The sequence below is a fragment of the Anser brachyrhynchus genome (genome assembly GCF_964034855.1).
Source record: "Anser brachyrhynchus genome assembly, chromosome: 3".
In the NCBI taxonomy this organism is placed as follows: Eukaryota; Metazoa; Chordata; class Aves; order Anseriformes; family Anatidae; genus Anser; species Anser brachyrhynchus.
Window position 1 is genome coordinate 35,409,307 of NC_137696.1, and position 12,585 is coordinate 35,421,891.

Consider the following 12,585-nt stretch of genomic DNA (forward strand, 5'->3'; position numbering starts at 1 on the left):
GTCCTGCATACCTCTCTTCTCCCCAGTCTCTTCTTTGTAACCCATTGGGTTTGTGTACTATTTGCTGTGTCATGAACTTGACACTTCAGGACAATGTTGTTGAGAAACCTATGGTGCCAGGCTCAGAAGCTTGAAGTATTGATGCTGGCAACAGATTACTAAGCCTAGAAATATCCTCTGCAGACAAACAATATTTACATTAATACTTTCAAATGGATTCAACAACCGGAATGACAGCAGCCATGATATTTTCATCCTGGTATAGATGTTACTGATTTGTTCTCCTGCTGGTAAAAGCACATATCGTGCTCTCTGCATTTTTTTCATGCACGCATGCAAGTACACACAGGCAGATGATGAGCTTTCAATCCATCCACAGATGGTTTCCCCATCAGGGTTTACTTTGCCATTTAGATCTCCTGCTTCACAGCCTCCTCTCGGTGTCACAGTCCCTATTTTCTGTAATTAAATTCTGTTCCTCCCCCCAGTTTTTTTACAAATGTTTTTCACTCTGATGCTTAGAGTCAACTGTCTCCCCAGAGCTCTGTGATATTTAACGGCATCCGGAAAAAATGTGGTTAGAGAATTGGGACACTTAAAGGAGACACTGCTCTCCTAAGTGTGCATTCACATTTATGAATAGATATTCAGAGGGTGGGAATGTAGATGAGGGAGAAGCTATGAAAGGGCTTATTACTAATTAACTGTATCTATTTCTCCCTCTTTTAAACTGCTTTTTGTTTATCATTTCAGCTGGTAGGGTAATACACTAAATTAAAGCTGCAGAACACAATTATAATTAAGATTCTAAAGCCAATTGCCTGTTAGTAAACTACCAATTGATAATAACGTAAGGGATATTTATAACACTTTGCCAAGTATACTGCAGATTTTCATCAATAACTTAGTTGCTAATCTCCAAACATTTTTTTCAGTAGCCTTTTATTTACTATTGAAGGTAGGATTAGTCTTCTCAAGCCATCCTTTCTAAAAGTATCTTGCCTTCATCTTGTTTTCAGAGTTCAGCAAACACAGATGCTTCAATCCTTTCCTCTCCTATAGAATAGTAATAATGTTATATAATTGCCAACATCTCACCATGCAGAAAACTTTGCAATAACTGAACTACCATACATAGTTCAACCCTCACAACATCTTGCATTCCTACAGCTCCTTCCTTCTGAGTCATGTCACTCTAAATTCTAGGCAGGGGAAGCCAAACTACCTTAACCATGAAAGAAATCAGCCAATTTTGTGCACAGCCCCAAAACATAAAGCTCAAATTTTCATTTCTTTCACAGGGAGGGTAAAAAAGGATGGTTTAAAGAGTTAAAAAAAAAATACTGAGGTGATAGATTTTGTTCTGTGTTTGGTGTGTTACTAGTGGATTAATTATTAACCTCCATAACTTCTTTTAATTTTTATGAAACATCTGCATAACTGTCATTTCAGCTGTGAAATGAAGTGTAAATCATTGCACTGTGACTTTTTTTTTTTTGTGAAATACGTTTCTTGCGTCATATGTTTGCTAAAGTTTGAGTGGCCTCATAGTACAAATTATTGGAGCTATTATGAGACATTACACGCTATCCCATCATGTGTACAGCAGTAACAGAACTAGCTCAGGCACAGGTGACTGTCTACCACCTACAACATGCAGGAACAGCATGATTTTATTGAAACCTCATGTCTGCATGGGGATCACATCACTAGCTCTTCCACAGCAGGTAGCATAACAGACGGATAGCTGTTATTCAGCAGAAGTGGTAGTGAGCTGAAGGGGCACAGAGATCTGCTGCACATGTGTAGTGTCAGCAGCCATTTGTACCGTGCCTTTGGGAGACCCAGAGGTGGCATCTTGGAAGGTCAGCACTGGAGAGGCAACTGATGAAGCAAGAGGGTGTCTCATGTGTTATTGTGCAGTGACTGACCCTGAAACAGAGCTGCAGCTCCTCCCAGCCACGGCTGGCCCTCCAAGTCAGCCTATAAATACTTTTTGTTTATTCTTCAAAGACAAATACTTTACAGCTCAAGCTAGAAAAGCAAGTGAGAGCTGAAAAAAAAAGGGGAGGGGGGGGGATGCAGAGTGGTGGTGGTGGACGGGAGATAATGTTATGAAGAGAAATGTGTGGGATGCAAGGGACAGCAGTGAATACCAAGGAGAGCTCTGATGTCACTGCAACAGGAAGGATTGCAGCATGAGAACATGCAAGAATCAGTAAGCTTCCCAAGGTAGCACATGTTTTTCCCTGCATCTCTTCTCTTTGGAGCTAGACAACATCATCTTTCCTATAGGTTGGCTGAGCGCAGGGTGAATCCAGGTGATGATTATGCAAGCAATTTCTGCTTCCTAAGCTGCCTATCATGAATTTTATTAAGGGTGGGCAAGTGAACTGACTCGCCCCAGGACTGGCCAGATAATTACATGGTCATTACCAACCACATTACTGAAGGGTAAATATGTAGTTATTTTTATCCATAAAATCAGCTCTTTCAACCCTAAGATTAATTCCACATTATTATGCAGCAGTATGTAATTACTATAAGACAGCTTCTACCCTCAAAGAAGCAGGCATTATTCCAAGTGAAATCTTTCAGAGTTTTAAGTAAGCCATGCAATCTGACAGCAGGATTTGTCCTCTACCAGCTACGCAATAAAAATTATAAAGCTGTAACTAGAGAATAGGCAGTTACAATGATCTGTTACCAGACATAAACTCTAAGAATTTCTATTCCATTCAGTTTTGGAGCCAAGCCCACTTTTTTTTTCTTTTTTTTTTCTTTTTTAAATTTTTTTTTTTAAAGAAACAAATGCATTATGTGGGGAAACTTTGTTGTAACACTTAACCTTCCCATCACAGAATGTTGATCACTGTGAGTGTTATTTCTGAGAGGAGGCACTGGCAAGTCTCTCTGGAAGTAGATGTCAGATAAAACATAGATGAAAGGTAACACTGTCATAACTACCGATGTTCCCTGTAACTCTTTTCCTTTCTTGCAGGTACTGTTGCGTGATTTACCATGGAAAAATTGCTCTGCAGCATCCTGGTGTTTGGAATGGCTGTCATGGTCAACGCTTGTCCCAAATATTGTGTCTGTCAGAACCTGTCTGAGTCACTGGGGACTTTGTGTCCCTCCAAAGGTCTTCTGTTTGTACCACTAGACATAGATCGAAGGACTGTTGAACTTCGACTCGGGGGCAACTTTATAATTAATATCAGCAGACAGGATTTTGCCAATATGTCTGGGCTTGTTGACCTCACCTTATCCAGAAACACAATCAGTTACATACAGCCCTACTCTTTCACTGACTTGGAGAGCCTTCGGTCTTTACATCTGGACAGCAACAGGCTGCCTGACATTGGAGAGGATATTTTGAGAGGCTTAATTAACCTTCAGCACTTGATTTTAAACAACAACCAGCTAAGCAGCATCTCTGATGAAGCCTTTGAGGATTTTTTGCTGACATTGGAAGACTTAGACCTTTCCTACAATAACCTCCGAAGCATTCCCTGGGAATCTATAAGAAAGATGATAAACTTGCACCAGCTCAGTTTGGATCATAACCTGATAGATTATATTACAGAGGGGACGTTTGCAGATCTTCAGAAATTGGCCAGGTTGGATCTAACATCCAACAGACTTCAGAAGCTTCCCCCTGATCCTATCTTTGCCAGATCTCAAGTAATTCCATTAGCTGTTACCCCATTTTCTCCACCTTTATCTCTCAGTTTCGGGGGTAACCCCCTGCACTGCAACTGTGAGCTGCTGTGGTTAAGGCGACTTGACAGAGATGATGATATGGAAACTTGTGCTTCTCCTCCAGGTCTAAAGGGAAGGTACTTCTGGTATGTACGAGAGGAAGAATTTGTCTGTGAGCCTCCTCTTATCACACAACATACTCACAAGTTGCTCGTTTTAGAAGGGCAAACTGCCACACTGAAATGCAAAGCCATTGGGGATCCCACCCCCATCATTCACTGGGTGGCCCCCGATGACCGCCTCATCGGGAACTCTTCGAGGACATCTGTCTATGACAACGGCACCTTAGATATTCTCATCACCACATCCAAGGATTACGGGACTTTCACATGTATAGCAGCCAATGCTGCCGGAGAGTCCACCGCAACGATCGAGCTCTCAATTGTTCAGCTCCCTCACCTCAGCAATGGCACAGGCCGAGCAGCCCCGCCGAAATCCAGGCTCTCAGACATCACCAGCTCCAGCAAGTCTAACCGAGGGGAAACAAAAGGCCCACCAGAAAGGGCTGTCCTGGTGTCAGAGGTGACCACTACCTCAGCTTTAGTGAAGTGGACAGTGAGCAAGTCAGCCCCTCGGGTAAAAATGTATCAGCTGCAGTATAATTGTTCGGATGATGAAGTTCTGATCTACAGGTAAATGCAATTGCTGTTCTGTTCTCCGATGATGGCAGTGGGAGGAAAACAGGATATGAAATCTTTTACTCTTAAGTCACTGATTCAAATCTGAGCTGATGTAGCAGTGCCACTGCCGCCGATAACGTTAGTGGTGTCTGATAAGTCTGTGCTGCTTTTGTCAGTCTGTCAGTTTATCTGTTGGTCTGTTCATCACTTTACTGTCTGTTTTGAGTCATACATTACAAATCTCTGTAGTATTCATTCTCTAACGACAACTGTTTTCAGTAACATTTCCAATTTATAAAAAAGCAATAGTACCACAGTTGGTACCCTCCTTACAAGGCTTAACAAAGAAAGCAAAACTTGACAGGCTGGAAGTTAGAAGTTTCCCTTTCCACCTCCTGTAGGTGGGATTGAAACATACTACTGAGAGAGGAAGCATTGTGGGAGTAAGTTTGTGCTGTCTACCCATAACACAGGCTCTAATTATTCTGTGATTCAAGATTCAGGGATGTTAGCAAGAGATTTTTCACCCATTTGAAAGAGCTTGTTTCTTACTTCACTAACATCCATTTTACACAACTGTAATTGCTTACAACTTTGGAACATTTAATGTTTTATACCATATTAAATGCAAGAAGAGATAGAGATAATTTTGAAAGCAAGCCCTGAATGTTCATTAAGCTCCTTGAGTTCTACAACTTCTCTGACATTTAATGATATCAAAAAAAAGAGTTGCTCTTGTGGTGAACCTATGAAAAAGAAAGAAAATTTATTAAATTTTGGGGATTAAAAATAGGTAGGAAATTGCTTAATAGAACAGGAAAGTAGTGCTACTGCTTTCTCCTTCTGTTTTAAAATAACGATTGTGTTGATCTTTGGAGCTGTGAGCTACCAACAGAAGTCAGACTCAAAAGGCAAAATAGAACCAAACACAAATTCCCATAACTTTGCAAACAGCCTGAATCCAGTGAAGAAAAATTGAATCTGGCAAAGGAATACTGGTGTTTGTGTTTTGACACTAATTTGAGAAGAAACTCTGCCCCACAAAAACCAGTCAAAGCCATTGATTTTCTTGGTAGGCTTTTGGTTACTGTCTGCTGACCTGCAAACCACTCTGTCTTTCCCAACCTGCCTGCAGTGAGAGGTGAGGCACTTGTCAAGTTATGGTACTCAGACTCCAGACCCCAGAACAGACCTTGCTATTTTCTTTTTTATTATATAGTATTTTTGTTGTTCTTGTTTACCATGTAAAACGAAGAAGTAGTAAATGTTCATATAATGTTTTTCACTAACCCTTCTCCTACAATGATTTGTAATTCTAATGTTGTTTACAGAACTGAAGTTTTTATGACTGAAATTTTGTTCAAGAAATAGTTTTGTAACAAACACGTGATGAGCGGAATTCACAAAGTGATTTACTTAGCTACTCTAAACTTAGTCAGTCTTTGCCAAAAGTAGGAATATTGATAAGGAAGTCCAAGGAGTATTTTTAAAGGATATTTACTCAAATACTGAAGAAATATGAGGAAACTCAGTTCTGTTCATTTCCATTCCTCAATTATAAAAGTATGTTGAAATAATCAAATCATTTAGAAGATGGAAATTATCTGCCTACTCTGGATAATGTACCGTGGAAGTGGTATGTCAGCCTTGGGACTTGCAGCTATGTAGAGTTAAGGAAAATGAAAGCCTAAGATAAAACTAAGTAATGGTAGAGTATTAGGGATGGAATAAAAGAAAATGTGCCAGTGCCAGTTTTTCTTTAGGCAAAACTTTTGGCAAGAACTCAACCAACGTTTAAGATCCTGGGCACAGCAATAGTTCGGAAAAAAATACTCTGAAGAATGTGCATAGTCATATGACACTGTACAGTCAATTTGTCACAGTGAACAGGAATATCCCTGCAACTGAAAAAAAATAAGTTTGTGGAGGTTGTCAGGTGTTAGAATTGATTAAATGTGTTGGTTTGCTGAGGAAGGGGATGGACAGGGTAAATAAAACGATGCAGAAGGGAAGTCACATAGTGTAGTAGCTGTAGAAATGAGAACCAGATGCCATAGGCAGAAATGAAAGAGAGATGCCGTCTTACCAGTCTGGTCTGGAGGAGCCAGGGACTGTCAGGCAACTCTTAATTCTTATCCTGTCCTCACTGCTGCTTCTCTGTGAGTTTTTGGCCCTGTTGCTTTACTCGGTTGTGGCTCAGTTTTCCAGAAGCACAGTGGTGAGGATAGTTCTACTTCCGTAAAACTCCCATTGGGACTTTTTGAGGATTCATTGATGATGTGTAGCTATTTTAATTCACAGCTCTCAAAAGCACGTCACCAAAGAAAACAAATTTTATTTCCCTACATTTTGCACCAGGGGAAAATAAAACATAGGAAGATGAAGTAAATTGTCCAGCACCTAAGAGTTAATCAGTGGCACTCATATATATCTAAAACAGCTCTAATGACCTGCAGTCAGGGAACCACTCAGTCCCTTAGAGTTAATTAACTAAAGTTGTTTTGCTTTAATTGGTCAGATGCATGTCACTGCAATGAGTGTGTAGAAAAACCTAAGGGAAAAGGATTTTTACAGCGCTCTGCTCTATAAAATGCTGTGTATGTGCTAAATGGGATGTGATACTGCTTAGCTACTGAAATGATGGGCACTTAATATACATTCAGATACAGCAGTGTGCCAGGACTGAGGCCCACTGGCTGTGCTCAGCTTGAAGGAATCGTGCCTTACTAATAAGAAATGTTGTATGCACAAGACAAAAGTTTGCTTTATTCTCTGCTCAGCATTTTTCGTGTACATTGTACTCATAGTGAAAGAATGAAAACAGCAGTTCTTCCCCCCTGTTGGTATTAAGCTGCTTCTTGATCATTATGTAAGATACCAGTCCCATTTCTGCTTCTGTCCCAGCTATGGTTTTCCATCTGCAGGAGATACAAATGATGCAAATGGAACCACAATGGCATGTAATCAAGTGTTTACTGTTGGGTCTCCTGATTTCAGTGAGCTGAACTGGTGTCAAAATCTGAAGTTTACGTCTTGATAGACCAATATCATTGTACTGAGAATTAATGGAAGGAACACTGCTTCCCAATCTGACTTCCCTTTTATTTGCTGTCTTAGGACCACGACTGAAAGTAGCAGCAGGATTATTTTTTTTTTCTCATCAGTGGATGCAGAATGCATGTTTCTAATACTGATCTAATGAACACAGGTCTTGATCAGCTCTCTGTTCCACATGGCTTCCCAGTGAGAAGAAGAAACCAGAGAGAAGGGAGCAGTAGCTTGTGCAAAGGTCTCAAAGAGGCAGTTTGGTCAATATCAACTTACAATGACAACCTCTGTCACAAAATAAATAACCTAGGGTGCTATATATTATCTTTGCCTTATTACTGCCAAAAGGGAATGCTCCTTCTTTTATGAAACATGCACTTAGCAGCTTGTGGAAACTTAGAGCTTCTCTTTTGTGCCCTGACCTGTGGTCATGTGGGAAAAGATCCTACAAGAGAGTCCTGTGCTGGAGTTGTGTGTTACACACAGGTGAACACCATTGCTTTACAGATCTATGCGTGGTCCCAGTGAGCTCTTTATCTTTCTCTAGCTTGTCCTTGCACTGGTTTTAGTAATCCTGCAGTCAAGATAATTAATTAGTTCCACCTGGAACTGAACCAGGATTCCTCTCTCTAGGCAGAGTGAGAGAAAAGGAAAGCTTGTTTTGCCTTTTTTTTTCTTTTTTTTGCATTTTTTCCCTTTTCTGATTTGTTGCATATTAACTCCAACTTTTCTTTCCTCTTCACTTTCCTTACACTGATAATAACAGTCTTGTTCATCTTTGTGCCCTTCAAACCAAGGTTACCCTGAATGGAGAAGCCGAGGCCACATCTTGGCTAACAGGTGCAAGCCTTGCTATCTATGTCTTTTGTTCATATTGATAGTGTGTTTTTTTTTTTTTCTTTTTTCCCCCACTGGTGAAGGTTATTCAAGCATGCCCTTTTAAAGTGGAAATTATTTATTTTTTTATTTATTTTTTATTTTTGTTAAGAACTGCAGGTACATTTTTTAAACTACTAATAAAGTCCCTTGGCTGGCACATGTAGCTGTGGTCCATGCTGCTCCAGTCCAGCAAACTGGGCGTACATGGGCCCTGATGGAATGGACCCATGAGTGCTGAGAGAGCTGTCTTGATGTCATTGTAAGGCCATTCTCAATTATCTTTGAAGTGGCACTTGGGAAAGATGTCTGAGGCCTGGAAGAAAGCATATATGTCACTCATCTTCAAAAAGAGGAAGGACCCAGGGAAGTACAGCTTGATCAGCCTCACATCAATCCATGGAAAAGTGATGGAGCAACTAATTCTAAGAACCATTTAAAGGAACACGAAGGACAAGAAGGTGGTTAGGAGTACTCAGCATGGGATCACAAAGTCATGCTTGAACAGGCTGATAAACTTTTATGAAAAAATAACTAGGTTGGTAGACAAGACAAGACAAGAGTGGTGGATATTGTCTACTTTGGCTTCAGTAAGGCTTTTGACACAGTCTTATAAAATCCTCATTAATCTTCACTAATCATCTGAATGGTGGGGCAGAGTGTGCCCTCAGCAAGTTTGCCGAAGACACAAAACTGAGATGAATGGGTGATATGACAGAGGGTCATGCTGCCATCCAGAAGGACCTCAACAAGATGCAGAAATGGGCTGACAGGACCCTCATGAAGTTCAACAAAGGGAAACCCAAAGTCATGCCCATGGGTAAAAACTGACCCCATGCACCAGTATATGCTGGGGGTCACCTGGCTCGAAAGTAACTTTGCAGAAAAGGTCCTGGGAGTCCTGGTGGACACCAAGTTGACCACAAACCAGAAGTGTGTCCTTGCCCAAAGAAGGCTAATGGCATCCTGCACTAGGAGGAGTATTGCCAGAAGATCAAAGGAGGTGATCCTTTCCCTCTACTCAGCATTGGTGACACAACACCTGAAGTGCTGGGTCCAGGCCTGGGCTCTGCAGGGCAAAAGACACATGGACAGACTGGAGTGGGTCCAGCAAAAGGCCATGAGGATGACTGATGTCCTGGAGCATCTGACATCTGAGGGCAGGCTGAGAGAGCTGGGGCTGTTCAGTCTGAAGAAAAGAAAGCTCAGGGGTTATATCATTAATGTATATAAATACCTGAAGTGCAAGAAAGACAAAGCCAGGCTCTTCTCAGTGTTGTCCAGTAACAGGATAAGAGGCAATGGACACAAACTGAAGCAGAGGAGGCTCCATCTGAACATCTGGAAACCCTTTTTTACTGTGAGGGTGACCAAATATTGACATAGGTTGTTCAGAGAGCCTGTGGAGTGTCCTTCCCTGGAGATACTTAAAACCTGTCCTGGACAGCCTGCTGATGGTAAACCTGCTTGATCAGGGGGGTTGGACCAGATGACCTTCAGAGGTTCCTTCTAACCTTAGCCATTCTGTGATTCTGTGAACAACTGTAAGATTAATTGCACTTCTCCTTTTCTTTTCTTTTTTTTTTTTTTTTTTTCAAAATTTTCCCTGCCCATACCAGTACCTCCTGTTAGAAATCTTAAAGACTGACACTTGCTAAGAGGATGTGAAGTGGAAACAACAGATGGTTCAGTGATCTTCCAGCCTCCCCTACTAGTGAGTAGGAAGGTGTTCACACAGTAGCCAACCACGTGCTACAACACAACAGGTAGAGCTGCTATTTCCTTTGACACTGTAATCTAATCACTGAAGAAAAGATTTTTGTAACTGTACCTCCAGAAGAGTACAGTGCAATTTGCAAAGGCCGGAGCCAAGTGAGTATAGGTATGCTTGGAGAGTTATGTGGGTTTTTAATGCTGCAGCTTTTCCATCCTTCATCCTTTTTTCTAATATAAATCACCCCTAAACAGACATTGCTAACAGTAAATGTGTATTGTGCCCATCACTTTTAGCCAAGACAAGGAGCCTTTTACAAAATGCATGACTTTAAATCACTTCTTATTTGAAGGAAACAAAACAAAAACAAAAAAGCACTGTGAATACAGGAAGAGTAACCAATGTCCAACAGAGAAACGGATGAGAGAAGACCAGGGGCCTGCAAAGCAATGTCTGTCCTTAGACTCAGGTGTACAGGAGCAAACACTGGGACACTTGCTCTGTCACAGAAATCCTACCTGTTCTGGGAAAGTTAAGAATACATTTTTCTCCGTCTATACTCCTTCCGAAATTATTGTAGAAGTTTAAGATCATCAGACTTATTATCGGTACAACTCAGGCACCTGTAGACTTAATTTATTTTGAATATGGAATTGAACTAAAATATGAAAATTTGGAAAGTAGTCTCTTTGGCCCTTAGTTTCCCACCTCTAAATGAGATGACAGCACTACCTTGCCACATAAGGATGAACACTTCAGAAAATATTGTGGAAACAGTAACTCACATAAATGAAAACTGCTGCTTTGAAGTCATTGTGTGTCAGCAACAGGGATAGTCATGAATGATTAAGATGGAGCATTACATAACCATAACACCTGCATTTAACTAAGGCATTTGGGGGTGGAGATTGTCTATTTTATGTGGAGTGCACCCTACATGATGTGGAACCACATCTCAGTTTTGGCCATTGGGCATTGATGTAATATATAAAATCACCACAATTTCAAAAGATGAATAAGTCTGCAAATGTTCTGTAGAACTTCCCAGGTTATACCGAGCCTGCTGGCTGTGTTTTGAATTAAAGCACTGATGCAGCCACTTAAAAATGTGTATCTGAAATGTGACATAGTCATTAGATTTATGAGATATTTAGGTCTGTTTCATTTTGTGGTATTTCATACTAAAAGTGATAAAAACTTCTGCACAAATTGAGAATTACTATAGTATTACATTTCCCCTAGCTTATAAATTCACCACTGAGAAGAAAAAAAAAAAATAAAAGAACACCACCACCACCACCAAATTTTATATATTTCTGAAAGCTTATTTTTTCCATATATATTTTATGTTGCAGACAGTTTAAGCATTACAATATGAATAAATGTCTCCACATCTACAGCCTATTTAAACAATAGTGCCATGTGTTTTATTATTTAAACAACAGAATAATGATTTACATTTACACAGAATCTTTCACTGCAAGTGTTTTACAGACTGGCTGAACTGAGATCACTCCACTGACCACTACTATATCACCTCTCAGTTTGGCAGTCAGGTGATAGTGCAACTGCATTTTATGAACAAAGAATAACTTCAGCATTTGCACTTATGGATACTTTTACTTAGGTAGGAAGTAATTAAATTAATTTGAATTTCTCACAGCTTAGTGGAATAAATGTACCTATCCACTCTTCTATTCCATTGCATGTCAGTTTGAAATGTTTTATGGCTAAGGTGCTGCAAACTTCAGAAATATCTCAGGTGTGTTAGGGGCTTATCTCCAACAGCAGTGCCACACTGAAAACCAGATCATGTATCAGAGGAGGTGCCACTGTCTAGATCACTGATATTTCAGGCAATGAAAGTCTACTGTATGGAGGTCTACCAGCTAATGGCTGAAAACACAGGAAGTCCTGCCTTGTTGCTTAGTTAGAGCAAATAATCTCGACAGCCTGATGCTATAGTAAAACATGATTACATTATTTTTGCTCTGTAGAAAGTCAAAAATACATAGTTCTGGCAATTTTAGAGAAAGTAGAGGTTTATCTTCTTCTGAAAGTCCTGAACATATATCTTTACTTGTGACTTGGACATGGGGTTCATATAGGTGAAGACCTAGGTGTAAATGCCTTTCACTCTTTACCCCCTTTCTCAGTCCCATCCTTGTCTCAAACTTGTCTAGGCATTGAACTGTCCTCTAAGGCTCAGAGGTGGTAAAAAAACTACTCAGCCTCAGCATGTGAGCTGAGCTATTGCAGTTCCATTGTATCCAGGATACAGGCCTTTATTTGGTCAAAGCATTTATATATTTAAACATTGGATAAAACAACTATTGGTATAAAGAATATCACACAGAGACATTAATCATCACGTATTAATCATTTATATTTGACAGGCTGAGATAGCAACTGTGTAAAAATAAAAAATGTGAAGTCACAGTCCCAAAGGGAAGCAAAATTCCTATAAGCAGAGCAGGGAAAAGCCTAACATGGATGTTTGGTACTTAAGGTCATTTGAGAGGGGTTTGCAGCAGCAGTGTGCATTGACTTCTAGAGGGTCCTCGG

The 12,585-nt window shown here is 40.3% G+C and overlaps 1 protein-coding gene across 8 annotated transcripts in view; it reads left to right on the forward strand.

Annotated features, from left to right (window-relative positions):
* LRFN2 (leucine rich repeat and fibronectin type III domain containing 2) overlaps window positions 1-12,585 on the forward strand; it is a 227,815-nt gene that overhangs the window by 181,730 nt on the left and 33,500 nt on the right. For 6 of the 8 annotated variants that reach the window (XM_080585097.1, XM_080585096.1, XM_080585098.1 and 3 more), the window contains one exon: window positions 3,002-4,394. In XM_080585097.1, the coding sequence (XP_080441223.1) occupies window positions 3,022-4,394 (1,373 nt within the window). In that variant the 5' untranslated portion in view covers window positions 3,002-3,021. Of the gene's footprint in view, window positions 1-2,072; window positions 2,233-2,998; window positions 4,395-12,585 lie in introns of those variants that run through there. The other 2 variants (XM_080585099.1, XM_080585095.1) reach the window with 2 other exon arrangements.